Source organism: Solea solea, chromosome 2, assembly GCF_958295425.1.
Source record: "Solea solea chromosome 2, fSolSol10.1, whole genome shotgun sequence".
Taxonomy (NCBI): domain Eukaryota; kingdom Metazoa; phylum Chordata; class Actinopteri; order Pleuronectiformes; family Soleidae; genus Solea; species Solea solea.
Genome location: NC_081135.1, coordinates 24,479,783 through 24,507,782, shown reverse-complemented (window position 1 = coordinate 24,507,782; position 28,000 = coordinate 24,479,783). Strand labels below are relative to the sequence as shown.

The 28,000-nt window shown below is 39.7% G+C and overlaps 5 protein-coding genes across 10 annotated transcripts in view; 1 reads left to right on the top strand and 4 right to left on the bottom strand.

The window, feature by feature from the left end:
• LOC131443516 (rho GTPase-activating protein 6-like) overlaps positions 1–28,000 on the top strand; it is an 80,909-nt gene that overhangs the window by 2,832 nt on the left and 50,077 nt on the right. For 2 of the 3 annotated variants that reach the window (XM_058613197.1, XM_058613204.1), the window contains exon 2: positions 8,999–9,109. The exons of the other annotated variant lie outside the window; for it this stretch is intronic. In XM_058613197.1, the coding sequence (XP_058469180.1) occupies positions 9,046–9,109 (64 nt within the window). In that variant the 5' untranslated portion in view covers positions 8,999–9,045. The remainder of the gene's footprint in view (positions 1–8,998; positions 9,110–28,000) is intronic. 3 annotated transcript variants of the gene reach the window in all.
• On the bottom strand, positions 10,154–11,371 carry tmsb4x (thymosin beta 4 X-linked). The gene is made up of 3 exons (XM_058613356.1): positions 11,232–11,371; positions 10,614–10,726; positions 10,154–10,529 (listed from the first exon to the last, which is right to left on the bottom strand). Exons 2-3 carry the CDS (start codon positions 10,711–10,713, stop codon positions 10,504–10,506), a joined length of 126 nt encoding a protein of 41 aa, XP_058469339.1. The 5' UTR covers positions 10,714–10,726; positions 11,232–11,371; the 3' UTR covers positions 10,154–10,503.
• On the bottom strand, positions 12,094–16,365 carry LOC131443482 (toll-like receptor 8). Its single transcript, XM_058613156.1, has 2 exons — positions 16,302–16,365; positions 12,094–15,397 (listed from the first exon to the last, which is right to left on the bottom strand). Exons 1-2 carry the CDS (start codon positions 16,329–16,331, stop codon positions 12,305–12,307), a joined length of 3,123 nt encoding a protein of 1,040 aa, XP_058469139.1. The 5' UTR covers positions 16,332–16,365; the 3' UTR covers positions 12,094–12,304.
• Positions 16,711–19,845, bottom strand: tlr7 (toll-like receptor 7). The gene has a single exon (XM_058613144.1). It carries the CDS (start codon positions 19,843–19,845, stop codon positions 16,711–16,713), a length of 3,135 nt encoding a protein of 1,044 aa, XP_058469127.1.
• The window catches only part of frmpd4 (FERM and PDZ domain containing 4), a 32,708-nt gene continuing 27,820 nt past the window's right edge, over positions 23,113–28,000 (bottom strand). For all 4 annotated transcript variants that reach the window (XM_058613114.1, XM_058613131.1, XM_058613109.1 and 1 more), the window contains 3 exons: positions 26,981–27,961; positions 25,217–26,425; positions 23,113–24,350 (listed from right to left, as the gene is read on the bottom strand). In XM_058613114.1, the coding sequence (XP_058469097.1) occupies positions 23,113–24,350; positions 25,217–26,425; positions 26,981–27,961 (3,428 nt within the window). The remainder of the gene's footprint in view (positions 24,351–25,216; positions 26,426–26,980; positions 27,962–28,000) is intronic.

Below are 28,000 nucleotides of genomic sequence, written 5' to 3'. Positions count from 1 at the left end.
GTTCATAAACAAACAGTGTGGATCGTGCCTTATGTAGAGTGCATAACACTATGTGCATATTATTGTTGCCAATGGTCGAATTATGATGTTCTCAAATGTCTTGTTTTGTCCACAAACCAAAAGTATTCACATTTAAGAAGCTGAAACATCAGCAAACATGTTGGAATTATTAAAAAATAACACTCAAACCGATTAACCAGTTCTGAAAATAGTTGACGATTCATTTAGTAATCGATTAAAAATTGATTAATTGCATAATCGTTGCAGCCCTATATCTTTACCACCTCTGGTAATTGAAGGAAAGACCTCAAAATAACAAACACACTCACATACTGAGATGCTTTTCTCTCTGTGTCCAATTTCCTGTGTGCAACTTGACTCTATATGACACCTTAAGCATGTGGGTCATGCAAGCTATACATTATGGGGCTGTCTCCGTGTTGCTCACTGTGAATGGACGTTATGTGCACATACTTGTGCCATGTGACCCTGATGAAGACATTACTGTCACAACAACAGCACCCTCGTCTGTCCAGGAATTTGTCCAGCATTGAGTCTATGACTAAAACTTTAGTCAAATAAGATTTACTATACAGTGCTATGGTTTTTGGGCTTTAGTGTACAATTTAAAAATTTATGCTGGCATACTGTATATGATTATACATACAAAAGCACAAGGATTGCATAACTTATGGTAGCTCACTGCTTAGTACACTGAGCTGTTGGTGATTCACTGTTGTTGCTGTATTTTTAGCTTTAGTATTTAAGTGTAGTTAATTTTTTTTATAACAGAGGTTTGCATAATGGATTCACTAAGTTCTGTGTAGTTAAAATGAATAATTATTGTTCTTTCCTTCATCGCATCAATTGCACTTTCTTCCAGAAGGGGGGGACATTGTACTGTGCTTGCTCACAAGAAAGACTCAAGGGGTTGACAGAGGTATTGTTACTGCAAAGTTTGCCATCAGCCTGTATTATAGTTGGAGTTTCACCTTCATTCTTTATTGTCTATGTATCTCACTTTATTTATTTATTTATTTTTTACAGCGTAACATGATTTGTGGCTTGGTATGGTTTGTTGTGCTCTGCCAAGATTTAAGATTAAATCTGTATGTGAGTGGAATTTTACCACCAGCTGTGATTTATGGCATGCTTTGTCACTTTTCTGGCACAAGAGGTCCATATGTCTTTGGATGTAGTTTTAATTTACTAAAGAAAAATCCTGAATAAGATGACAGGGAGAGGTGGTTTTATCATTTTAGTGCATATGATAGATCCAGACATACATTACGCACATTTGGCTGTTTGTTGTTGTTGGTGTTTCATGGCAGTTTGCATGTGTAATGTTGCACTGGTGCCATCTTCTCTTTCCTTTTCCCTTTTTTTCCTCCTTCTCTTTCCTTGTCATCTTTGTCTCTTTCTGTTTTCAGACTGGTTACTGAACTAATCTGCAAGTGGCACAGCACTGTGTTGCAACACAATGACCATCATGACATGTGCTGGCCAGCTTTTTGAAAGCCACCCTCCACTTACCACCATCCTGGCCTGTAAGGTTGCAGACATGAGTTGATTGAGTTATAGTGGCATAATGCAGGCTGATACTGTTCATAACATTTAGTCAATTATATGACTCTGTGTGGGCACACAAACATCACTCATCCAGTCTCTTACTACAGCTCATCGTACAATGTACAAGACTTTTTACTATAAAAGGAGAGACACGACTGTTGAAGAGTTATTTTGAAAGTGATATGTGTACACAACCACATCCTGCCCTGAGTGGGAGATGACATGAGCAGCAGAGAACTTACTTCTCATCAAAGACACTCTAATACTATTTCAAATAATGTGTTAAAATATATTTCAGCAACACTGTCTACATTTGCCCAGGTCACATTTAAAAAGTTCATTGGTATAGTGTGGTCATACTAAAACCAAACTAAACATGATCAGTCATGTGATACACTAATAAGGAATTGCAGTTAGGGAGTTGTGACTTCCTCTTGCGATAAATATAATGTTGCAAAATCTTTTTGACTAGTTTTGACTAGTGTGTGATTGTAACTGGATCATCCATCACACCTCTCTATTGGTATTGTGTGCACACATCCCCATGTATGAAAGTCAGTAATGATGGTCAAGTGTCTGAAAGAGGTCGTAGCGTTTTACTCGTTACTGTTGTATGGACCTGTCCTCTCTGTGACCCAAGAGAAACCTCCTGTAATGCGCACACAGTAGATCTTATAGGTCCAGGTGCTCCTCCTGGAACATCTGCTGCCTGCAGATTACTCACTGACAGGCTGCTTCTAAGTGGAGTGCCCAGAGAGGAAAACCTTGAGGGATTCAGGGTGTGTGAGATCACACAGACACTTTTCCCCTTCAGTGTGACGGGTGTGGCAGACTAAACACGGGCTTTGGCCTCAGCTGGGTACCCGTTGGCCTCTTATTAATTATGCAACATTCGACACATGCTGTGAAGGTGGCCTGATGGAGAAGACATGGCCCTCAAGAGAGTTAATGTGTGGCTCAGCATTATTTATTAATGGACTAGTCTAGCCGAAAGACTTTTTATTGAATTAATCAGTCTGTCAGTCCATATAAAATCTCTTATGTGGCCTCACTGCTGCTGAGCCAATGATGGTCCAAAATAAAACTAAAGTTGTTGTATGTCAGTAGTTTTGTTCTTTTCTTCCTGTATTAGAGGAGGCAACTGGCCTCCTGAATTAGCAAAACTCCCTGCTTTGTTACATTTGTCACAGTGTAGCACAGCATTAAAGTTAACACATATTTTTATCACAATAAATACACATTTCAGCATTGGTCAAAATGATCTGCATTACCTCTAAGGCTCACCAGTGGTGCCAACACCCAAACTTTAGAAAGCAGTGCTCTGGATGTTGCTGTTTTTTTTCTCTCTCTCATTTCTGTTAGCCTTTGTCTGGTTGTAATGGGGAACTTCCACTGTTCACTTCCTGCTTCATGACTTTATTTTAGTACATGTACTTTTCACTGTTTGAGCCTCCTTTTCATGCAAGGTCTTTTACAGTTATTTCTTAAAGACCTTTTCTTTTCTTCTTTGGCTACTTCCTTTTCAATCTAGTTTTACTCCCTGAGTTTGCTGTAATCTGCTGTAGTAGTGTTGGAACCTGGTACACGTAGTCTGTACTAAAATCCACAATTTACTCGCACACATTAGTTCTGGGATGAGGCCTTGACAGTCTCGGCCTGTTTTTTCTTTCAGGTGTAACACAAAACATACGACTTCATGCGTTCTTTGTATGGACATGCATGTTTTCCATGCTGCTATTATCAAAGCTACAATTGAAAGAACACAACCCTGTGATAATGAAGCTGTAAGTAAACTTCACATTGTTCTTTGATGTGTATATGAGTTGAGTTTACCATTTAACCTTTTAAAGTAGCAAGACGTTAAAGGTCAGAGTTTAAATCTGTTCTTTATTCTTCTTAACTAAGGAGCTTCATGCTGGGTATAATTACACAACTATGTACCTAAACAAGAGACTCCACCTCCCCTTAGTGCAGTGATCATATACACTGCATGCCTAACAAGATACGACATGCTGCAGTATCAGTTTTACCATACCAAATGTCTGTTGCCCCCATTCACTAGGGTGTCCGGGGATCATAGGCTGCTGAAAACACATTTTAAAACGATTGTACTGTTCTTAAAACAAAACAAATAAAGAAAACATAAAGAACCTATTTCCTATTTCTAGTTTTGATAAGCTTTGTAGAATTTGTTGCAGGAGCAAAAAAGACAGAGGGTGAACAAACTCTACAGACATTTTTTTTACGTTGAGTACACTACTGTATTATTAAGCCCTAAGATAAGAGAGGACTAAATATATGTTATGGTTTGCAAACAAGTTATATAACTTGACTGGCATGTTTTGCTTGGTTCATATTTGTCCTTAACACATGACTGACTATTGACATTACACATGATTTTAAAATGATTTTACTTACTTTGAAAGCTTTAAATGGCCTGCCTCTTATAGCTATTATCATCATTCTTCTTATTATCATTATTATTATTATTATTGTTATTACTACCACATTTATCACATTTTAGACTTCAGCTTTAATTTGATTTGTGTTGTTTTACTACTTTGTGTGTACACACACACTCACATATACATATAAACATTTACATTGCTTTAAGTGTCACAAATTGCAGAAGTCAGTCACTGGGCCAGGACAAGAGGAGCAGATACAAGACAAGCACATCCCTCAGTCAACAATCCACCTGGTTTACTGTCTGTATGTGTTACATACTTACATATGCGGTGTAGTTTGCACATAATGTTCTTATCGGTGGCAGGCATTGACATTTCACACTGCTGTGCAAAATGACAAATAATTTGAAACAAGAACAACAAATACAGGAATTGGGAGCCGCAAAAGTTGTCATCTTTGATTAAACATGCTTAAAAATATACTGTAAGTTCACCAGCACAGTTTCATTATCTGTGGAGCTTTGCTTCTAGAGTAAGGAACTGCAGCTCTTTAACCACATCCTCTTACAAACTTCTGCGTTCAGACACGCTCATAAACAAGCTGCAGTAATGCACCGTGAAGCTTTAAAGGCAGAACATGAAGATGCAAAGTAGATTCAACATTTGGGGCTCAGTGACACAGTGTGACATTTTGTTTTTTCTCACAGAGGAATAATCATAATCTGTTCTTTGTTGTCTTTGTTTGTTATGAAACATTACAACTAGCACATTATAAATTACAAAGTTACTTTGTACAATTACAAAAATATATATTATATATATAATCCTATGCAGATACAGTGTAACAAGCAATCAAGAAAACTATATTGTAAGTTTGTGAAACACACTTGTGACTACATTAGAAGTGGGAGGAGGAGAAGTTGACACATTGTGGGGAACTGAGTATTTGTCAAGAGCATTACCTTTCTCTATTTTGATGAAGTATATCAACCCAAAAGACTTAGAAAGAGAGCAACATTGTTAGTGGAGCTTTAGTTTCTTTGTGGATTATAACAACAATCATAACAGTCATGCATCTCATCATTTTTCAATAACTATTGCCAGAAAACTAACATCTCTTATAACGTATGGCCCATTTTTTATGTTGTTCTTTCAGGGAGGAACTATGAAGCAGACATGGTCAGAGTTTTACTGAACTTCAGTCTGAACTCTGGACAGATAGAGCCAAAAGTGTTTTTCGCAACAGGGAACTACTTTGTTTCCCTCAGTGAATAAAGCTCTCAGCATGTTCCTGACTAAACTTGTGACTGTGACGGAGCATTACAATAAAAAAAGCCCTTGTTCCATCTTTAAATCCACTTATACTTAGTGGCCTATATATTCACTGTCCTGCAAATGTCAATTTATAATTTATTAAGACATGTTAATTTATGTATATGATGCTTTATGTGTGTATCTCAATTCACACTTATTCCTATCCCTCTGTCACACATGATCACTGATACAATCTAAGCTAAAACCTTACCTTGTTGCCAGTACCGAAGTACTAGCTACAGATCACAGCATGCAGCTGTAAGGTTGCATGTGCACTTGTCACATGGATGAACACAACACTGTATCTCTGTCACTGCTCTCTGAACACATCCATCTAGCATCTAATTCTGCATATTACAGCAAAGCAATGTCTTTGTTGCTTAATGATTGACAAGTGTAGTCATTTGCTGCTACAATTTTGTAGAACGGATGCCATTAATGAAGGTACATTCTGTACTTAAGTAGATAATAAGCAACAAGAGAGGAGACAGTGTCTTTGTATTTACTCTGTCGGTTTGCAAAGATTAGCTTTTATTTGTTTCTGCTCACAGGTAAATGTTGTTCATCTAAGTGATCAGTCTGTAAGGCAGATAGATATTTGTTCTCTACCACAATTATTAAGTTAAGTATGGCAAAAGGCATGCATCCAAGAGTTTTTCTGTCACACATAGCAACCATTAGTGTGTCGCCGTATTGGCCACCTTACACCCTCAGCTTTTGTGTCTGACTGTCATACAATGGAAACACTTCTTTTTCCCACCAACGCTATAGTAATGCAGACAAAGATGAATTGTTCTTTGTATGGTGCACTCTGAAAAGATAAAGATGCTGAACCTCTTCGTGGAAACCCTCTCTCATTTAGATCAATCTCACTAATAGATAGATCTTATTTAAAATTGATTTTAAATCATATTTAACACAGTTAATCCATGCGTGTGTGTGATGCACGCCAACATTTTTATATATATATATATATATATATATATATATATATATATATATATTATAACTTTGCTGGATTGCTATTGAAGAAACGAGTATCAAAATATGTAGTGTGATTGAATTATTACCCAATATCTTGTTGTTTTCACAACAAGCTGCCAACTGTCACCTTATAGCGCTGATTCCTTCATAAACTCAACTGGTTTCGTTCTCAACTATTATGGTGTGCTGCAAACCTGTTTTGGAACAGGACAGCCAGGCTTAAACAGGAAGACCATTGACAATAAGCTTATTTTGTCAGTGTGAACTGAACCAGCTGCTGATTGTTCACAGGGAAGTTTAGTTTCTCATGTGTCACATCAACCTGCAGCTAATTCCAGGGGGACTAACTTATAACCTTCAATTTATATGTTTCCCATAACATTGACAGCAGACCTGTAGTACAAACACTAATTTACAGAAAAAAAAGCCACCACATGTCCAGTAAGCTGCAGGAAATCCACTACATTATCCTTAGAGAAGAAGGCACAAGCTGATTTCTAAAAGCAGTTACACTTCCACTGATTTAATGAATCTCCTCCCTTTGTTTGGATACCAGTGAGATATGATGTACTGAAAGTAACTGTATGAATTCAGAGCTTTGATCAAAACAACACTCTCTGATAATGTGCGAAAACCTAAAAGCTCCTGTCTGCTACCATGGAAACAGAGCACATGAGAGGTGGAGTGGGTGCTCACGTTTAAGAATGAACTCAAGGAAGGAGCTGAAACAGCGATGAGTCTCACCATGTTACAGTATAAAAATAATAATCCATAGGAAGAGGCTTATTTGACATTATTTGGCTGCAGAGGCTTTTATATTTGATTGTAAATCTGAATTGTTTATTCAGTTGTGCCTTTTGCCTATTTAAGACCATACAGCCTCTTTCTTTTCATTTCTCGTCATTTCTTACATAGCGACTATTGCTGTTAATGAGACATTATTAATATTACATACGGAAGATGGACATCCCACATACAGTAGGTTTGCTAGGCCTATCATCATTATATGTATATGAAGATCCAACCTGAGACCTTTTTCCTGTGTCACACAAAAAACATTCAGCTGAGGCCACATAGATTAACATTAGTGCAGTGTGTACATAGTAGTGACTTTTGTTGTTGTTGATGTTATTATTCAACTTCTATTTCATCTCTGAACAGAGACAATGTAACATTATGTGTATTATGCGTCCTTCATCTGAAAACGCTCTATGAAGCAAAGGTTTCAGACCTGACAGAAGCTGTGTTTGCATGTATACAGCATTAGCACGAGCAAGAAGCAGATTTTTGAGCATTACAATTCACTTTAATTCAATTCAAACTTTTCATGGGTGCTTCTATGTGTTTTTACTCACACTTCACTCTGTTTGGCAGCCATCTCTGAACCTCTATGCCAAACTAAGAGTATGTCATTGTTTGATATACGGTATATGACTCGTTTGGCCAGCAGAAGCTTCAGTGTGCTCGTATTGTAAGTGCACATTACGCATGTAGCCATAGACTGCCATCTGTGCTCAACGTAGTGGGCTACACACGGTCCGAGTCGCAGCCAGTCCAGTGGGTGTCCACCCGTCATACTATGTCACACTATGGGCTGATTGTGGTGCCAAGGTCACCACAATAAACCCCATAGTGTGATTTCAGTGTCATTTGCATCCCTTTTCATGAACAGTTATCATTACTTGACTGGGAGGGCAGACTCATAGACAGCGTGACAGAGCATGAAAAGTAAAAAAACAAGTTATCTCGACAAATATTTGCTCTACCTCCAGCACAGGGAATGGGTTTGAGCTCTCCAGCCTGTCTTCCCTTGGAATGTTCTTGAAAAAAACACTACTGTGCCCTGTAGCTATACACTTATTATAAGGTTGGTGGATGTCTTAGGAGGCCACAGTATGGTATTTAGGCAACCAGAGTGTGTCCATCAGTGTTTTGTTCTTTCACACACGTTGTTGCAAATCAGTGAGGAGCTACTGTGTGTGGACTTGCACAGTAAGTGTGACGATAGTGAGGCCTTCTGGTGCTTCTTAAAAACTAAACTAACATGTGTCATTTTAGCCCCACATTAAAAATAACTTGAGATTAAATGTAGATTTGTGGGGAAAAGGATGAATGTTAAATGATGCCACTCTCTCAGCAGAGCCTATTGTTGTTGTTTCAGTACAGCTGTTGTGGTTTTATTGTATAGACACGTTGCAGTTACGTAATCTCTCTTCCCTTCTCCCTCCACCATGAGACAAAGCTGTCAGCTCTGTGCAGTAGAATGAGGTTGTCCTCTCCCCACTTTAATTTTTTTTTTCTTGGTGGAGCCTTGTCAGTGCTTTGATTTACAGACAACAAATACTTTTTTTTTTTTTTTTAACTCTAGTACCACATGTATGGATCTTTGTAGGGAAAAACCTGCAGCAGTTGCACCTAGCACCAAAGTCTGTAGTGCTGTGAAAATGTGTTACCTCTAGGCAGATTCCAACATTCAGTCTCAACATGCAAAGCAGTCCATATTGTTCTCTATTACAGAAGAAGACAGGCTATATTCAAAAAATAAACCCATAATTTAACTATTTACTGTTTTACTGCTTTTTTTTTGTTCAAGCAATTCCAAATGCTGACTTAAATCCAACTCAACATCAAAAGTCAGTCAAAGTAGTGAAATTTAAATATTAGTCTGACCTACTCCAGCACACACAAGAGACACAATGACAAAGGCGTGTGTCTCTTTGCAGTTTCACAGTGGGAAGGCTGCTGAAGCTACAAGTGCTTGGGACTGGATATGTTCCTACTGAAGTTTGGAAAAACATGGCCCCGGTGCAGCTGCAGGAAAGTACATAAACAAGGTACCGTGTTAAAGTAATGTGGTAGGAACATTTGCCTTCACTTCCTCCCAAATGATTGGCACGTGTCAATTTGAAATGTTAGTAATGCAGTATGATAGGCAGACATGCTACCAGACACCACGGCAGTAGCTCAGTGGTAGAGTGGGTCATCTTATTGGTTGAAAGTCTACAAGCCGATGTGTCCTTGGGCAAGACAACTAGACGTTGCTCCAGATGGCTGTGCTAGCATTGCAAGAATGGGTATGAAAGACATGTGATAGAAAGTGTGCTGCACATATATCACTGTATGAAGGTGGTAATGAAGGGGTGAATGGCAAAACTATAGTGTAGAGCAGCCTTGAGTGGGGTGGGTGATGTTGTCATCTACCAGCAGGACAGTGCTCCTTCTCACCTGGAGAAGACTGGGAGCACTGAGGATCTTTTTTCTTTTTAAACTTCTCAAATGCATTAAACACCATATTTCTAAAAGGACAAACAGGAATGGATCCTCACCTCACATCCTGGATTACCTGACCAATCAACCCCAGTATGCAAGGACCTGGGATTGGCTGTCAGACATGGCTGTGCAGTACAGGGGCGTCGCAGGGAACAGTTCTGGCTCTGTTCAGCTTCACCTAGTACATTGCAGACTTCTACAGCTGTTCTGACTCTGCAAAGGTCAGCCTCATAGATGACAGAGTCCAGAGAACTGATACAGGACTTTGGACTAGTGTCTGCAGTATATGTAGGGGATAACTAGAGATCCAGGGAATGACATGGCGATGGCGTCTCAAACGTACTTGCCTGGGTGTTGTCATGAAGTGCAAGTCAATCATATTGTACACGTGAAAAAACATGTTTACCTTCACCGACACAAAAAGTTCCCATTGTGGGACTAAGGATATCTAGGTCACTGAGGAGAAAAAAAAAAGAAAAAAAAAAAAAAAAAAAAAAAAAAAAAACTCTTCTGGACCATTAGTCATAATTAGATTTACTTACCATTTACAGATTTAGTGTATACAACCAAAACTATTGATAAGTGCAAAAACCCCAGAAAGACTCAAGTCAATTTACATTTTTTATTTTGCATATTTGAACATTCCAGTTTAAGTGCCTTACAAGATAAACAGAACACTTGCTTTGCAATCATTCACAGGTGGCTAGAGTAGAGAAAAGCTTCAGATCATGTGAATCTTCCCAGTTGTTAATTTACACAAGACCATCACCCACAGCAAAGAACAGATGACCAGGAACCCACACTTCCTTCCTGTACAAAAAGGGACATCTGAGAAACGAGTGGCACACATTTGAGCAGCCATTATTTGGTCAAAAGGGTACTCCAACTTGGAATGCATGGTGTAAAGTCAAAAGGGGGCGAGGAAAGAGGAATGTTCGGCATACAGGAGGACTGGCCTTCATCCTGACTTCTCCTGCTCGATGGCTGCAAATGGAAGTGAAGAAAGTTTGCATTGTTAGTCCCATATAGCAATGCAAGTGATCAGATCAACTAGGGAGTGGCACATACTTTCTGTAGTTGGCAGTGTGTTTTTCTCCTGGGTCGCAGTCTTCTTCAGCTTTGTCTTGTCAAAAGATTCGACTTCCTTGACATCAGGTTTGTCAGACATGTTGGCGGAGGGTCTGGAAATAAATATAAAAATGTGATAGTCTTTTAAATTAATACCTTAAGCACACAGAAAGGCCAATTATGAGTCCACAATAGGGGAGTGTAAAAAAAAAAAAAAAAAAAACATTTACTGGTGCATAATCAACTCCAGCTGAACACCTCATGGGTCTCAATGGGCTGCTTTGTGAAGAGATGGTTTCATTGTGTTTAGGACCACCGGCCTGCCTTTAAGCACTCACAGCGATCTCCCTCTGATCAATACGCGTTAGATTTCAGTTACATTAACACCGATTGCTAGATTAAAACGGATTAGATTGATACAGCATGCGTGTGGTTTCACATACCACGCAACGAAGCAAGCCGTTCATTCAAATGTCTTTATCGAGTCAGAGTTTTCGGTGATTATATAACCATTACTCAGTAAACCACTCGTTGCGCACGTGGAGCAGGCACATTGTGATTAGTTCAATAACACTCAGCAGATAAGCTGCACATCAACAGAAATGGAGACGCACTTACCAGTGATTCTGTCGGCGAACTGCACGATAAAGTCTCTCGCGTTGCTGCAGAGTGTTCCTCTCGGCTGCGCCCACCCTATAAATACCGCTCAATATGCAAATGAACCCATGACGTCACCCCCTCTGCCTCCAAAACCTGCCTTTGTGCAAACAGGTATGGGGGGAAAAACACCATGACAGTAAAACACCACTTATACACAAACTGAGCAGGGGGTTTGACAAAATCTTTAAATTTAGCAAAAATGTCTAAGGGTTAGGCAGTGATCTGGTGTTTCAGGTTAGGTGAGAGGGAAAACCAGTGTGCTGAGACTCTCCTCGAGTATGAAAGGCTTGGAGATCATTTTACCATGGGTTTGTCCGTCTTCACAAAGCGAACAAAAATGGGCTGCGATATGGATTTGTGAGTGGGACAATAACTTTAGGATTCACTTTCAATGTGCCCTAATTACGGAATGAACAATGATGACACCATGTGGACAAGTGAAGTAATAACCAGGGAAACATGGATACCCTATACGTATACGCTAAAACAAAGATATTCAGTTTACTGCCATGGAGAAGATACCAGTATGTATTCACATTTAAAATGCTGGAATCATACATATATATATATATATATGTGTATATATATATGTATATATGTATATATATATATATATATGTGTATATATATATGTATATATGTATATACATATATGTATATATATTTATATATATATATATATATATATATATATATATACACATTGTGCAGTAATAATGATTTGAAAGTCGGGGCACGTTTGCCTTTTGCTGACTGATCATGTCTTAGTTACATGTACAACAGAGAACACATTGAAATAATCATATAAGTGGCACAGATCTTACATCAGTTGATTCATTTATTCAATTTAATATTTAATAATACACAAAAATTACAAGAAATTCACAAATGTATGCCTCTGAAGTCTCATCCAAAGTGATACATGAAGGATCACATATGTACAGTGCTTTCAAAACAAACAAAGAAAAGATTATATTGTCCACATACGATCTATAAATTACTCCCACACATTTGCCATAGAACTTTCTGCTTCACCTGTTTGTGAAGTACTTTGAATAGATCTTGTTGTACATAAACTGATTGTCTACTCTGACAACATTCCTAAGGTTTTGCCAAAACCAAGGCTCTGCGGCCGCTGTCTTCGGCCACTCTACAACACTTTTTCCACACACCCTTCTCCTCAGGCGCAGGAAGTGAGAGTGTTGCAGGACTGGCTCGAGCATCAGCAGAACAATCACGTCCACATTTTCATCCAGTAGCCTTTGGTGGGCCAGATACATTGCCAGCTTGAAAATCCCAGTCTTAACATAGTCCTCTGTTAAGACAAATAGGGTCTTGCGACTGTATCTGATGCTATGAGTGAGGTTGTCCACCAGTGGGACTCCTGGGACCCAGTCCCTCTCCTCCAGACACAGTGGGAGATGTTTCTCTCCTTCCTCTTCCAGTTTCACCCGCAGATTTCTCATTACCCATTCAGAGACATGTGGATCTTTGGTGTCATATGTCACAAAGACACCATAGTAACTGTCTGTTGAGTTCAAAGATTTGTATCCCTTCAACTTAGCTTTCATATAGTGTATTACATATGACGCATCCCAGTAAAATAGGTGAGCAACTGTTGCCACAAACATAAAAGCAGTGATGAAGAAAGTTGTGAGAATGTATAACGGGAAGGCCTCACTGTCATTTACACACTGCTTAATGTCAAAGTAAATCAATGCTCGACCTTTCTGGTTTTCTGGTGTGTCGCACGTCACCTCAGTGGTCAGGCTTGGGATTTTTATTGTACTGTTTTCCATCCACAGAATGAAATCTAATGAATCACAGGTGCATTCAAATGGGTTTCCCTGCAAGTACAAAGTATGGATCGGATTATTGTTTTTTTGTGGGAAGGTCGATTGATTGATGGTGGTGAGTTTGTTGCCACTAAGGCTAAGAGTCTCAAGACTTTTCGGACCATTTATGAACCCGTCATCCAAGTGGAAAATTTGGTTACCACTCAAATCGAGGAAAGTCAAAGTCTGAGTAATGCTTGAGTTTATACACGTCACATAAACTAAAGAATTGGAACTCAGGTCTAAAATTTGAAGTTGATGGAAATAGTTTAATGCGTCCCATTTAAATTCAGTGAGCAAGTTATTGCTTATGCATAGTTTGGTGAGGTTACGTGGTAAATATTGATAAATATGGTCTGGGATCTTTTTAATTTGGTTTTTGGATATATCTAGATATGTCAAATTAGTAAGAGAAGTGAAAAGCTTATTGTATGCGCGATCTCTGTCTTTCCAAATGTAGCCAAGATTATTATGTGTAAACTGAAGTTCGCTCAAAGATTTGCTACAAAGCTGTTTTGTTGTTAATGTGGAAATGGAATTGTGACTCATATTAAGCACTCTCAGTGCTGGCAGATTTTTTAAGAAATTTAAATTATGCGTTATCCCGTATGCTTCAAAGTAGTGTGAGTTGTAACTGAGGTCTAGCACTTGTAGATTTTGTAGTTCTTTGAAGGCATTGTCATAGGCCAGATCAATCTTGTTAAAAGATAGGTCTAGGTATGTCAGATTCGGTAGCGAAGAGAACTCTGTGCCATTAAGTGCTGCTGAAAATCCATTTCCGGAGAGGTTGAGACATGCAATATTTCCATAGCCATCAAACTGCTGTGGAGAAATGAAGAACAGATTATTGGAGCTGAGGATTAGTACTCGACCAGAGTTATAGCACTCTTGCTTGACAAGTTTGTGTGATATCTCATAAGTAAAGTCTTTTGAATAGGATTTAATTAGGGGGGAAAGTGAAAGGCCTGACCCCAGCATGTATCTGTCATTTGGATGTGGAGGATCTTTCCCTGGAATGGGGTACAGCCTGTTTTCTGCAAGATATATCATTTTCAAGTTGCGTAAACTGCTGAATACGGTTGAATTAGAGTGAATGATGAAGTTAGTCCCTAAATTCAGTGCAGAAAGGTTTTTAAGTTCATACAGATGTCTAAGTGTACCTGGCCCAATATTCTGGAAGACCAACCCTGCTAAATGCAAAGTTCTTAGTGACACCAGACATGAAAAGTCATGTGAAAGATTCAGTGTTTCAGGATAGAGTTTGAGAGCAAAATTGAAAGAGAGATCAAGTTTTTCTAGTTTCCTAAGATTTCTAAGAAATATTGCCTCTCCAACAATTGCTTTTTGCAAGAAGTTAAATGACAAGAACAATTGTTTAAGCTTGTGCAGTCTCTCAAACCAGGAGGGATCCAGGTATTTCAATGAGTTTCCTCCCAGGTGCAGGGTCTGTAACTGTGTTAGATTGTGAAATGCTAAAGGATGGATGCGTAGAGAAATGTTTTTGCAGGGAACACAGGGATATGGTGCATTTTGACATCTTGGACAATTTCCTTGCATTGAGAGTTGTTTTAAATTAAATAACCCAAAAAAATCATCTTCAAATATCTGTTGTATTTGATTAGATCCAATCTTCAACACCTGCAATGACTGAGGTAATCCTTTGGGAACCTCGGTTAAGTTGTTAAATGACAAATCCAGAACCTGCAGTTTGGCCATAACAGCAAAACTGCCTTTCTTAATAGTCACAGGTCTTTTACAGGGAATCCATGAGTAGCAGTTTTTTGATATCCACAACTCTGTGATGTTTGCTAAGCTAGTGAGGTTCATGTTATCCAAATTAATCTTGTTCATGTTCAGAGTAAGGACTTCCACACTGAGGGGGATATTGAGGGGGAGATTCTTCAGGCTGTTGCCAGTCAATTTCAGATGTTTCAGGTTTGTCAGGTTTTTGAAAGCGCTTGCATCAATGAGAAGTTCCCTGTTGCTGTTTGCCCAGTTCAGATTGAGTGTGGTCAAATTCAACAAATTGTGAAATGCATTCGCTGAAATATTTGTTATGTTATTTTCTGATAAGTTGAGGTCAGTTGCATTCCTCATTATCCCAATAGGTACTCCGTGCAGATGGCGCCCTTCACAGTTAAAAATGACGTCAGAGTCATTGCAGACTGTGACATCACAGGGGAATCGTGGTTCCATCCACATAGGCTCACATGCAGCAGTAGGGACAGGTTGGAACTCACAGTGGCAATGCATACAGAACAGCAGCATGAGCATCCAACTCGTGACAGTCTACAGGTGAACAATAAAATGTGTAAGAGGCAGAAGATAATACAGTATATTATAAAGTTCATCTCATATTAAAGGATATATTTTTTTTTTTTCATCTGAAAATGCATGCGGTAATCATCTCCTCTAGTTTGACTGAACATTCATTGATCTCTCTTGAGTTAGCCATCATGGTGACTCGTCATGGCACATGTAACCAGGAGGTGGCAGTGTTTTGTAAGTGAAATAACTGGATTGGCACAGTGGAAAATTACATTATCTTATTAGGTGCACAAAGACTGATGTGTTGTGTGATGTGGTAAAGGTAAATAATTAAAAATGCAGCAACCGTCGCTGAGATGAAGAAAAATTATCACTAAAATGAACGCAGTATTAAGAAATAAAAGAGTTGTCACCATTCTATACATTGGCAAAACCACAAGGTGTACTGAACTTAACACCACTTTCATGTCTTTTTATTTCTTATTCTTCTATTTGTAAATAAACACTAAACATGTTATATATATATATATATATATATATATATATATATATATATATATATTGACATCTGTTTTTCAAATAAGTAGCTGACATTTTTGAAACACAAAAAGATTGAAGCAAATTTGTATTAGCACCACTGAAGTTTATGTCTAAAAATAAAAGGTAAAAAGACGAAGCAAATGACGTAATTTTCCTTCTCACACATATAAAGAAACTTTAATATGTTATATTTACAATACACTTTTAGTAATATATTTTTATCGATTGTATAAACATTTTTCAATTCTTCAATAAATTCATGCAGAGTATTATCAAGTCCTATAAAGCTTGTAGCACACAATTATAGAAGCACAACATCATTATATATACAGTATATATAAATATGTCAAATAAATTCTGATAACTTTGTATCAGTAAAACTCACCATTGTGCATGCATTGAATATATTCCTCATGATCCTTAAATGGTAACTTTAAAAATGTAGTTTTGTAAATGTAACCACACTCACAGGTTACATTTGAAATCAGCTATCTATAAAAAGCTATACCTGCTTTGTGTCACATCAGCTATCTACATTTTTACCATACATAGGATTCTTGAAAAAAGCTACTCTTTCTGAAGTCAAACACAGGCAAACAAACTAGCCAGTAGTCAAAGACAGACAGCCTTTCTGAGAAAAGTATCATGTGAAATGAAGAAGTACTTGTTTCATTTCCCTGTTTTGCGATATGCTGGTAGTTTCACTGGTAGGAATGGTACACATTATTGTTAAAACACAGAAGTACATACAGAACAATCTGAAATGAAAGAAGTATTTCAGTGCACTGTAGCACTTACAATGTCTCTTTGAAGAGGTTGTTGTATTGTTTGTGGCTTTCCGTTGCTAATACATTTCTCAGGCTGAACCAGAAGTATGGCTGAGCTTGAGGATTTGTTGGCCATTCCAGCACAGATCGCTTGTACAGTTTCTTCCGCAGGCTTAGGTACTTTGAATTGCACGGTACTTTCTCTAAAAGGATCAGTACTATGACGTCGTTTTTTTCATCCATTAGCCTTTGATGGGCCAAGTAGAAAGCTGTCTTGAATTTGCCACTTTTGATGTATTTGTTGGTGAGAATGAACACAGTTCTCTTGCTCCTGTGAATGCTCTGGGACAGGTTGTCAATTAGAGGAGTTCCAGGGATCCAATCCCGTTCCTCTAAGCACAGTGTGACACTGTGGTCTCCACAGCTCTCCAGCTGAACGCACATTTCCTTCATCACCCATTCTGACACAGCAAGATCCTCCTTATCATATATGACAAAGGCATCATAGACAGACCTCTGGGAGTACAGGCGGGCATAGCCTTTAATCTTGGCCCTACAGAAATGGTATATATACCAGACGTCCCACAGGAAGAGATGACTAGAGATGGACAGGGTGAGGAAGCTGAGGACAAGGGAAGTCATGATAGTGTAGAGAATGATTGACAAATAGTTGTGTTGGCAGGCCAGCAGGTCAACAGAGATTAGAGGATGACCTCTTTGTGCACCAGGTGCTGCACAGGTCACATCTGTGGCCAGTCTGGGGATGGTTACTGTGGTGCTATTGAGCCATTTTACAAACCATGTGACATTGCAATTACACAGAAATTTGTTGTTATGCAGAAGGAGCATGTCCATCTCTTTAACAGAATCTGGAAAGCTTTCAATGTGCTGTATGCTATTAAAACTAAGATCCAGATATTTTAAGTTGTAAGCACCTTTGAGGAAATCTTGCCCAAGTTTTTGTATTTTGTTTTTATGTAAAATTAGTTTCTTGAGAGATTTGGTACAGTCCGATAGCACTGGAACGGTCTCTAAACTATTTCCACTGAGATCTAAGACTTGCAAAGAATGTAGAAACTGTAGTTTCTCCCAAGCAAAGGATTTTAATTTGTTAAATTTGATGTAGAGTTCAGACAGCTTGTCTGGTAGACTGCTGAACACTTGTTCTGGAATAAAATTGAGGTTGTTATGAGAGATGTCGAGGACTGTCAGGTTGACTAATTTCTTGAAATACTTAAAATATCTGGTGTCCCCGTCTCTCCACAACATATCTAACCGGTTATCTCTGAACTCTAACCTCTCAAGAGATTGACTCTCCAGCTCTGTGTTTGTAGATGTAGAGATCTTATTGTGGTTCATCAGTAATACTTTGAGATTCTTCAAATTTCTAGTGAAATTAAGCATGTGGGTCAAGCCCTCAGATTCAAAATAATAGTTGTTGTTACTTATATCCAGGATGACCAGACTTGTTAGCTCTTCAAATGCAGTGGAGTAGAGCAGGTCCAGACGATTCAATGAAAAGTCCAGATACTGTAAATTGGTCAGGTAAGAAAACTCAGAGCCGTTCAGACTCTGGCTCATTGCATTTCCAGACAGATTGAGGCATCTCAGATCTCCAAGATTTAAAAACTTTGCCTGCAAGAAGAAGATGTTGTTTCTGCTTACATCTAGGGTTTTGCCAAACTGACTGCACTCACTTTTGACAAAGGACTTAACAACCCCAAGTTCTCTGTCTTTGTTTTTGCAGCTGCGGGCATATTCATCATATCTGAAGTAATGTATTTCTCTTACTTCCTGACTTTGGTACTGAGCCACAGCTGACATTGGAGACCAGTCTAAGGGCTCTCCTCCAGTAAAACCAACAGCATCTTGGCTGTCAGAGGGGGAAGATATTTTGTTGTCAGACAGGCTGATTATTTTAAAGCTTTTAAATTCCATCAGAATACTAAGGTTTGCCATTTTAATGAAGTTTGTACCAAGATCTACAACCTCCAGGTTTGGGAGGAGTTTCAAAGGTTCAATACTCTCGGCTTTTAGCTGCTGAAACACAAAACCCCTTAGTCTGAAAATTTTGAGGGACTTGAGCGAAGAGAAAGCGCCACTTAGTCTCAGCGTTTGAGGATACCGCCTAAGCTCATAGTTAAATGAAAGGTCCAGTTCTTCGAGTTTGTGCAAGCAGTGTGGGAATTTGGTGACTCCTATCTCTATTGCTAAAAAGTTTGATGAGAGATCGAGTACTTTAAGTTCTTTTGTGTTGGCAAACCATGCAGATGGCACGCATGTCAGAGAGTTGCTGTGCAGGCGGAGCATCTTCAGTTTTGTTAACATTTTGAATGCCATGTTGTTGATTTTTAGTGGTGAGTTATTTGGACATGGGTTGCAAGGGAAAGGATTATTATAACATCGAGGACAATTTCCACTTATATCTAGAATCTCAAGGTTGGTTAAGTTTTTGAAATCCTCAGCAGTGACTTCCTGAATGTTATTGTTATAGAGATACAACTCCTTCAGGCTTGTGGGTAGATGGTGTGGAATAAAAGATAAGTTGTTTGATTTAAGGGATAACACTGTCAAATTGCTCAGCTGAGAAAATGCACCGTGCTCTATATCATAGGACACATTACAAGGATTACGATAATAGCAGTTTTGACCAAGATAAAGCATCTCAACATTCCTGAGCCCGGAGAGGTTTGCTTTAGAAATGTAATAAATGTGATTCACTTCCAAACTCAGCAGGATCACATTTGAAGGCAGGCCTTTCGGTATACTGGAGAGCTGATTGCCATCCAGATACAAAGCACGCAGACTCCTCATGCTGGTGAAGGTGTTTTCCTCTATTGTCACACTCTTTGTACACATGCGGTCTTTGGGACCAATTTTGATAGGCACACAGTTGCACCTCATGTCTATCTCAGTTAGGTTATGTAGACCGTGGAAGGAGGAGGAGTTTAATTTCGGAATATGGTTGATGGTGAGTGTCAGATTGGTGGTGTCTCTGGGGATGCCGCTTGGGATTTCTTTGAGGCCCCTCTCAGTACAGTCCACTTTGACCTCAATCCCGTTGATGGCCTCGCTGACATCACATGGCAGAGTTTTTGGAAAAGAAACGTTGGCTGCTGATACACAGAGACAACACCACAGGGCCAGCAGTGCCACACACATCTGGGCAGAAGCTGTGGCATTTCCCTATGAAGTTTCCAAGAAGACATTTCACAATGCAGTTACATTACTAAGGAAACACACTCACATTACACAGCACAGTGAGTGTTATTTTCAGTATAAATTATTTATAAACAGTTTACTGCACAATACAGCTACGGGTATTCATTTTCAATTTTATGTGGTCTACAACCCTGACACCATTATAGTACAATTATTGCTGTACATGTTGCCTATATCAACAAAAATATGCTTACCAAGTGGAAGAGCATTGTTCGCATGAACGATTGAAAAGGGTTCCTGCTATGAGTTCTGTTGGATACTGAAAGAACTGTAACATTGATCATTACTTACTAACTAATGTAATGAAACTAGCAGGTGGCTGGGTTGGATCAATGTGTGTATAATTAGGCAGCATCACTTCCTTATTGTCACAAACCGCACATCTTCCAAAGTTTCTGTTTTAATAAAGCTGTTTGATAATGGTTGCTGTTTATTATAACAAGGCACATGTGCTCTAATGTGATGGAGATTTTTACCCTAAAAATAGGATCGAGTAGTCTCTTGTTTTGGTATTTTTCAAAGGCCCAGCTGGAGAAATTGTGGGTTATTCAGTTGTCACCACTGGTGGAAAGAGCAGTTTCATTTCTAATTTACCTGCAGGGGAAACTAAAATCTTGGGTTTCAGTTTTAGGTTTGCCAGCTTATACTGTGAAAATGCTATTCTGACACAATGGGATCTCATGCTCTGGCCTAAAAGTATAAAGGACTTTACTCAAGAGACCAAATGCATTCTAGATAGTCCACCTTCATGTATTTATTTCTTTATTTCTTTATTTATTGACCTGAACAGCCTTTTGCACAGTAGAAACATGATGAGACATGATCTGTCAGCTGGATCAATTCCCAGCTGATTGAGGGCAAAAGGCAGGGTACACCCTGTACAGGTGGCTAGCCCAGTCCGTCGCAGGGCAAATACACAGAATGGAACAACCATTCACTCTTCATGTTTTAAGACTGTGAGAGGAAACTACTTGGAGAAAACCACTTGATGGATTCAAACTGGTCACCTGCCACTATTCTGCTGTGTGGTATTTTGGATTTTTAAACCTGAAACCTCAACTTTGGCTTTTTGAGTATCTTGATTATTTTTTTCAAGCTTATTCAAGTAATTGTGTTAATTTCAACTGCCATATTTTTCTATTTTATATATGTTATATGACATGGTGTCTGTCTGTCAAGTCAAAAATAGCTCAACAACTTTTGGATAGCTTAAAATGGATTTTCACGCAGTTGTCCCCAGAGCATGAAACCATATAACTTGATGTTTGGATCAGCCCCAGCTGTATGTCAGTGAACAAATATTTCAACGCAGTCTGCTTGTCAGCACAACATTGTATTATTCATTAAAACACACTGCATTGCAACATAGAACACAGCAGAATGGCATCATACATTGCACTACAGCAATCTGCAACTCATCTTCTGATGTTGGGTTTGACCCAAACCTAACATTAAAACGTTTTGTGTACAAATTAAACATTCACCATGGTTTTCTGGGAGACTAGACTGAAGATTACCAGGATGACTAACTAAACAGGCTACGAACATGGTTAACATGATGTGTGTAATTTTATTAGCATGCTAATGGTATCATTTAGCTCAAAGTAATGCTGTGGCTAAATAAAACCTCACAGATCAGCCTGGCTGTGTAGACTCTTGTTCAAAATGCATAAACACTACACATCTGCTTTGTCTACTCTCACATACAAATGTGCAAACAATCCAGACATCCCAGACCTGCAAATTAAATGAGCAATTATCCTCATTAATGCAAAAAGCACTGCCACCACTCATGCATGAGAAATAATAAATTATTAACATAAGTAATACAACTATACATGGATTTACCATCTTCTCTGAATGAGTAATGCAAATGCAGAAATGAAAGTGTTAGACTGAAAGTCTAGAAAAGTCACTCAGCCTGTTTGTGGTATTCTGTTTTAATGCTTCATTGATTGACCGAGATAATACGGAGCCCGTCTGGTGACATAGGTGGAAAAAAAACATTCCGTGGCCACGAATTAATGCGTGGGAACGAGATCCTATTCCGTGGCCACGACTTGTTTAATGTGTGGGAACAAGATGATTATTAGGTGTCCACGAATTGATAAAGCGTGGCCACGAGATGATTCAAGTTCCAGATTGATGGGGTGGTGTCATAGGCGCGGATTTATATTTTTGCCCGTGGGTGCCCAAATTATATAAATACCATCATATAAAGATCATATAATTCTAACTATATAGGGGTGGCATGCTCACTGCTTCTGAACATCTGATTTTACAAAGAATTTATTTGTTTTCTAATTCATGCTATTTAGCCTATTTTGATGGACTCGGAACCCCGAGAGGGTGCTGTTCTATTCTGGCAGATCAGAGGGAGAGAGAAGGTCCTGGGTCGGGAAGGAGCCACCGCCCGTCTCTCTCTCTCCTCACTTCACGTCGTTTACGTCAATAGAATCAGATCAAACTTGTCCATGTTTGCGGCTGAAGCTACTGATGCCAGAAAGTCAACAGTCTCACTGATGAAATGACTAACATTTCTCGTGGCCACCTAATAATCATCTCGTTCCCACGCATTTAAGCAAGTCGTGGCCACGGAATAGGTTCTCGTTCCCACGCGTTATTAATTCGTGGCCACGGAATCTTTTTTTTTTTCAACCATGTCACCAGACGGGCTCCGTAAGATAATGTGCCACTGCAAAATATAAAACTGTGGCATTGTGCGAGAGGTTGGTAGTGTATTCCGACTGAATATACAGAGTTCAGACACCAATAGACAAAAGTCATTTGAGAGTTTAAAAGTTTTATTTTTTTAATGATGTTCACACAAAAAAATAACAGGAAAATACTAATGTGTCCATGTGTGAAGTAGTTATTAACGCAAGATGAATCCAGCAAATAAAAAAAGTCATATGCATTCCTTTTATTGGATCATGTATTGTCCTTTGCAGTGATTTGTCTACAGCTATATATATAATATGTGTGTGTGTTTGTGGGTTTTATATATAATATATTTTAGAGGGTTGCATGAGGCCTTCATATAATCTATTTCAAAGTTACAGGATTTATATCATTTTATTTCTACTTTACATAAAATATTGTGTACACAAGGCAAGATTTATTTTCACAGCAGTTCACATTGGTTTTTAAACCCATGTCTCTCATGTATGGCTTTAAAATCAATAATCAAGACAAAATAACTACAGTTTATTTGTTGAGCAGTGTTTCCAGTGAGTTAATTAGTGCGGTAATAATAGCAGACATAGTGGCAGAGTGATGTGTCAATGCATTCACACTTTGGCCACTGGGGGAACTTCCAGAAGCTGTCTCTGCAGCTTTCAATAGAGACACATAGTTCATGACAATTTCATCTACCTTGGCCACCACCTCGCACCGGTCCCTCTCTGTGCTCAGGCCTTCCACCAGTGACATGCAGGCTTGCGTTAGACAGCAGACTGTGTGAAAGCTGTGTGTCAGAGTGAGTAGTAACTCCTCTGGGCTGCTGTACTCCTGGGGCATCTGACTGCAGGAGCTGCTCAGCACTTTGGCCTGCATGATAAGCAGCTGGGAGCATGTTTCCATATCAGCGTCATGGACCTCATGCTTATCCATTCTGGACAAGTGGCCTATGCTGGAACGCAACACACTGACCATCTCTAAGGCATCCTTCTGTGCAAGTGCGAACCCTGTGTGGAGACTATAGGTTTTGCCCTTCATTGAATTTACACATGCTAGCCTTGCTGCAAGGCTCACATCATTCACAGGAGTAGCCTTATTACTCTGCTCAGCTTTATGGCCTGCTTTCTGCTTTGTTTTGTCCTCACAGCAGATAGACACTGTGCTGAGAGAACACAGAGCATCAGGGGGCATGTTTCTGCTTTCTCTATCACCATCAGTATTTGTCTTTTTCCCCCGGAGGAAGCAGTGGCTGAACGGCCCTCGGCACCTCCAGGTACCTGCATCCAACCTTGGCGCTGTCGATGCTGGCAGCAGCTGTGAGGCTCCTCTTTGCAGCCCTCTACCAGGTGAATCAGAGGTGACCGAACCCTGGGAAAAGCTTTTGGGTAAGGTTTTGGCAGAGTATATTCTCTCTACTTTGGGGGCTTCTTGAGACTGGAAATTCTGACTACCACTCTTCCATGTAAGTGTGGCTTTGGTCTTCTCTATCAGTGCTTCTAAGCTCCTAGAACCTGGCATCATAGTGCTCCAACTCCTCCTGAGCATCCGAACCCTGTGTGGCTTCCTGATGCTGCCTGTTGTTGGGTTATATGACGATCCGCTTGAGGGGATAGCCAGGGCGTGTGAGTTGGGTTCGGAGATAGCCCTTGTTAGCTGACTGGGCTCTGTGCTACTTTGTAATGACGGTGGTGACATGGTTTTGGTGGTGGTCTTGTTACAGAGAGCTAAAGATGAATCTTTCCCAGGCTTCTTCAGCTGTGTGCAAGCTACACTAGGGGTAGTAGGAAAATAAAGAGAACTGTTAAGCATCTACCTGACAACAAAACTTCTTCTCAAACAAATAGTTTTTATGCTTTTGAATTATGCAGACAAATGGTGTGATATTTAATGAAATACTGATGATTATCAGATTGACAGCTATGAAACTTAACAAAGTATGTGTTTTGAGAAGCAATATCTGCATTCCAATACTTAAAGTTAGCTAATGAACAAATTGTATTTTATTTGCCTAATCTGTACAAAAATAACTGGTCCACAGTGGTTATATTCTGGACTTCTTCTTGGATGAACACAATGAAAAAACATTCCCTGCACCCAGTGCTGCGCACATACCCACTGAGAAACCACATTATGTGTTTTTTACACTTGCCTCTGTTTTATTTGTCCAGGTTTTGAGATATCATTCTGCTTGTATATACGAAAGGAGAATGAGATTTAATTTGTGGTGCTCACAGCTTCAAACTTTAATTAAATTAAATGTATAAATACAATTTGAATGACTTAATTTCCCATGGGGAATATTGTCACAGAATACCTTTTTTTCCCAATGAAAATTGCAGACAGTGTATCCTGTGGCCCACACAAAGTATTCATTTCTCTGAGTACTTCTAACACAATTCACTTATATTAACTGATGTGAATACAGAAGCTCTGGGAAAATATATCCCAAAACATGGACACATGTAGACAAAATGAAGCCATTGGAATAGTATTGTAAGTTGAGCAAATTGTCTGCATGGACTACATTCCTGCCCTTATTTGTCTATAATGACCAACTTTCTTAAATGTCCTTGTTTTGCCTGCCATTAATACAGATATAGATAAGAGGGAACATACTACTGTGTAGTTTTACCTGTGGTTTCTTTTATCTTGGGCATCCGGTGACTGCCATCCCGTGCAATTGTGAACCCAGGCTCAGCACTGGTAGCTGCGTGGATCTTCCTCAGCAGGGTGGGATCCATGGGATGGCCAACCTTCCCCTGGCTTGGAGGCCCATAAGCCCTCTCCTCAGCAGCTACATAACTAATCCCCTTGATGGAGGACTCTGACAGTATATGCATATTGTCCGTGGCACAAAGGGGAGAATCCATCGGAGTGGCACAGCTGCTGCTGCCTGTGCTGCAGCCAGCATCTATAGAAGAACACTGCGAGCTTTGGAGAGAATGCATACCCTCATTCTGTATCAATGACATACGCTTGCTCACATGGTATTCATATAACCGTGTGGTGTCTTGCTCTGACGCTGGAATCTTAATTTGCTGCTGCTCATTATCCTGTCTTGTGGCATCTCCCTGTGCAGAGATGGGCCCTTGGGATGGGGAGCGGAGATGGGCATTTATCTTTTGGCTTCTTTGATCTGAGTCCTGTTTCTCTCCCTTGATTATCAACCTGTCTGTGAAGGGAGCCTGTGACTCATTCACACATTCTGGAGAGAGGCTCTCTGCCATTTTGTTTACAGTTGCTTTCTGCTGCATTGCTTGATGCATGTCTTTTAAGTGAATCCTCCCTAGATCGAGTTGATTCATGTAATAAGAATCTCTCACAGTGAAAGCATTATACTTCCCAACAAGATGAGGGGGCTCCTCTTTAGCTGAGTCTTGAGAAGTCATGTGCAATTTGTCAGAGGATTCACAGGTATCTCCCTGCATTCTGCTGTCTGCCTCCCTCTGTTTTCCTCTCTGTCTGCTCATTACTGAGCCCATGTGCATCTTAGTGAAGTATTCACTGACGGATTTTATTTCCATTGTCTCTGGCTCCATCTCGCCTCCATCTGAGTGAAATATCTGAGAGGAAGCAACAGCAGATGATTTCACCTCGTCGTCCTGATGCTCCTGTGGATTGTACTGCAGAGCTCCTGCTCTACCATCACTCTGTGCAGACACATTGGCCTTTTCATCATTCATGGCGTGGTATCCTTCTGCAGTGGCTACATGCATCCTCAGGTGGCTCTCTAAGTGTCGTTGAGCGCTGGCCAGCTCAGAGCTTTCTGTCATCTCAGAGGAGTTTGTCTCGTTGCCAGAATCTGAGGACTCAGGACTAAATGCTCGTGATATTTCTACACCTGTGTACCACAGAAAGACAAACACTTCATTAACAATCTCATCTGAGGCAAGTGGAAATTATCACAGATTATGGAGTGAGTCAAATATAACTGATTGTAATTAAAATGTAAATGAGTATGTGGATGAGAAAAGTGTAAATGGGTTCTTAAAAATAACAATTACCATACAAAATAGGCCTATAAATCACTACATGACAACATTTTACTACTATAAAATATTAACAGAGAATTCTCACTGACTTACAATGGTTTCCTCAATTGCTGTTTAAATTTTATTTTCAGTGTTTTCAATATCAGCAAAACTCATCTGGCATTGTGTAAGCGTTCAAATGAAAAAAAAAACAAACGAGAACAAATCTTGACAAAATGATTTACACTGTAATGAACACAGCTGCTTGTATGTTGAAATGAATGATTAAATAAATACACACACAAATGGAAACATAGAACAAAATGAGCTTTATTGAAAAAAAAAAAATGAACAACAAATCAAAAATGAATGGCTGGAACATGTGTGAGGTTAATGAATGAATGTTACAATGGTGAAAGGAGAACCTGTGCTACTCTCCGACTGTGCTGGCCTCTGTTCTTCTGATGCAGCGAGGGCCTCAAGTGCCTGTAAGGTGGACACCACTGCATTGTCCAGGGGCTCTGCGTTGCCCTCCGCTCTATGGGTGGGCACTGAATCTATGAGAGACACTGGGATGTCATTGCCAGCTCCCTGGGCTCGAGTCCCAGCTCCCCCCTGCTGCTCCTCCTCATCAGAGCTGTCCCTAAAGCCAGGAGGAGGAGCAGCAATGGCCAGGTTAAGAGAGTGCAGCAGTACATCATTGCCCTCCTCATCATTACCCTCTGGTGGAGGAGGGAGGGAGGTCAAGTCAATGATGTCATCCGTGGACCCTGAGAGAGATAGTAACATAGGCTTGTCAATGTCACTCATCATCATGTCCTCCTCACAGCTGATGTCATCCTCATCCTCAGCATCATCAGTTGTGTCTGCGTAGCAGATATCGTGTAGCAGTGGCTCCTCAATGCACTCAGTAGGACCAAAGATTTTGGTGGTATAGTGATACCCATCCTCATCTTCTATGGCATCCATCATCTTATAATCCTCCTCGAGACGCCTGTACATGGGGCTGTGATTGTCCAGAATCTCTGGGCTTTCATCCATCAGTCTTTGGTAGCCCAAATTTTGGGGGTTTACACAGTCTAAGGGAGGATCTCCGAATATAAACGAGACCTTTGCACTCCTGGAGGAGTCTTGGGATTTGGGCCTGGGGATGTTAAGATAAGTTTGGGAGCAAGGGATTCTGCAGCACTCTGCTCTTTCTGCCATGAGCATTGAGTGCTGAGGCTGGTGTATCTCAGTTGTGTATACCAGTTGGCCCTCACATCTCCTGTGGTTGACATATTCACACTCCTGGTCAGAATAATCTTGGCTGAACCTCTGGTTATTTCTGTCCTCATACCCTTTATGAGGCGTGCTGTATGTACACTCGATGGCCTGATAGTTCTGCTTTGTTCTCACTGCATGGCCTGAAAAGAGGAACCAGAAACATGAAACAGGTCTATTTG

Bases quoted from the DNA above. Each gene is read 5' to 3' on its own strand.
- tlr7 (XM_058613144.1), bottom strand. From the start codon at position 19,845: ATGTGTGTGGCACTGCTGGCCCTGTGGTGTTGTCTCTGTGTATCAGCA.
- tmsb4x (XM_058613356.1), bottom strand. From the start codon at position 10,713: ATGTCTGACAAACCTGATGTCAAGGAAGTCGAATCTTTTGACAAGACA. The intron at 10,530-10,613 runs GTATGTGCCACT...TTCCATTTGCAG, and splicing joins CACACTGCCAACTACAGAAA to CCATCGAGCAGGAGAAGTCA.
- LOC131443482 (XM_058613156.1), bottom strand. From the start codon at position 16,331: ATGAGGAATATATTCAATGCATGCACAATG. The intron at 15,398-16,301 runs GTGAGTTTTACT...GTTCACCTGTAG, and splicing joins TATTCAATGCATGCACAATG to ACTGTCACGAGTTGGATGCT.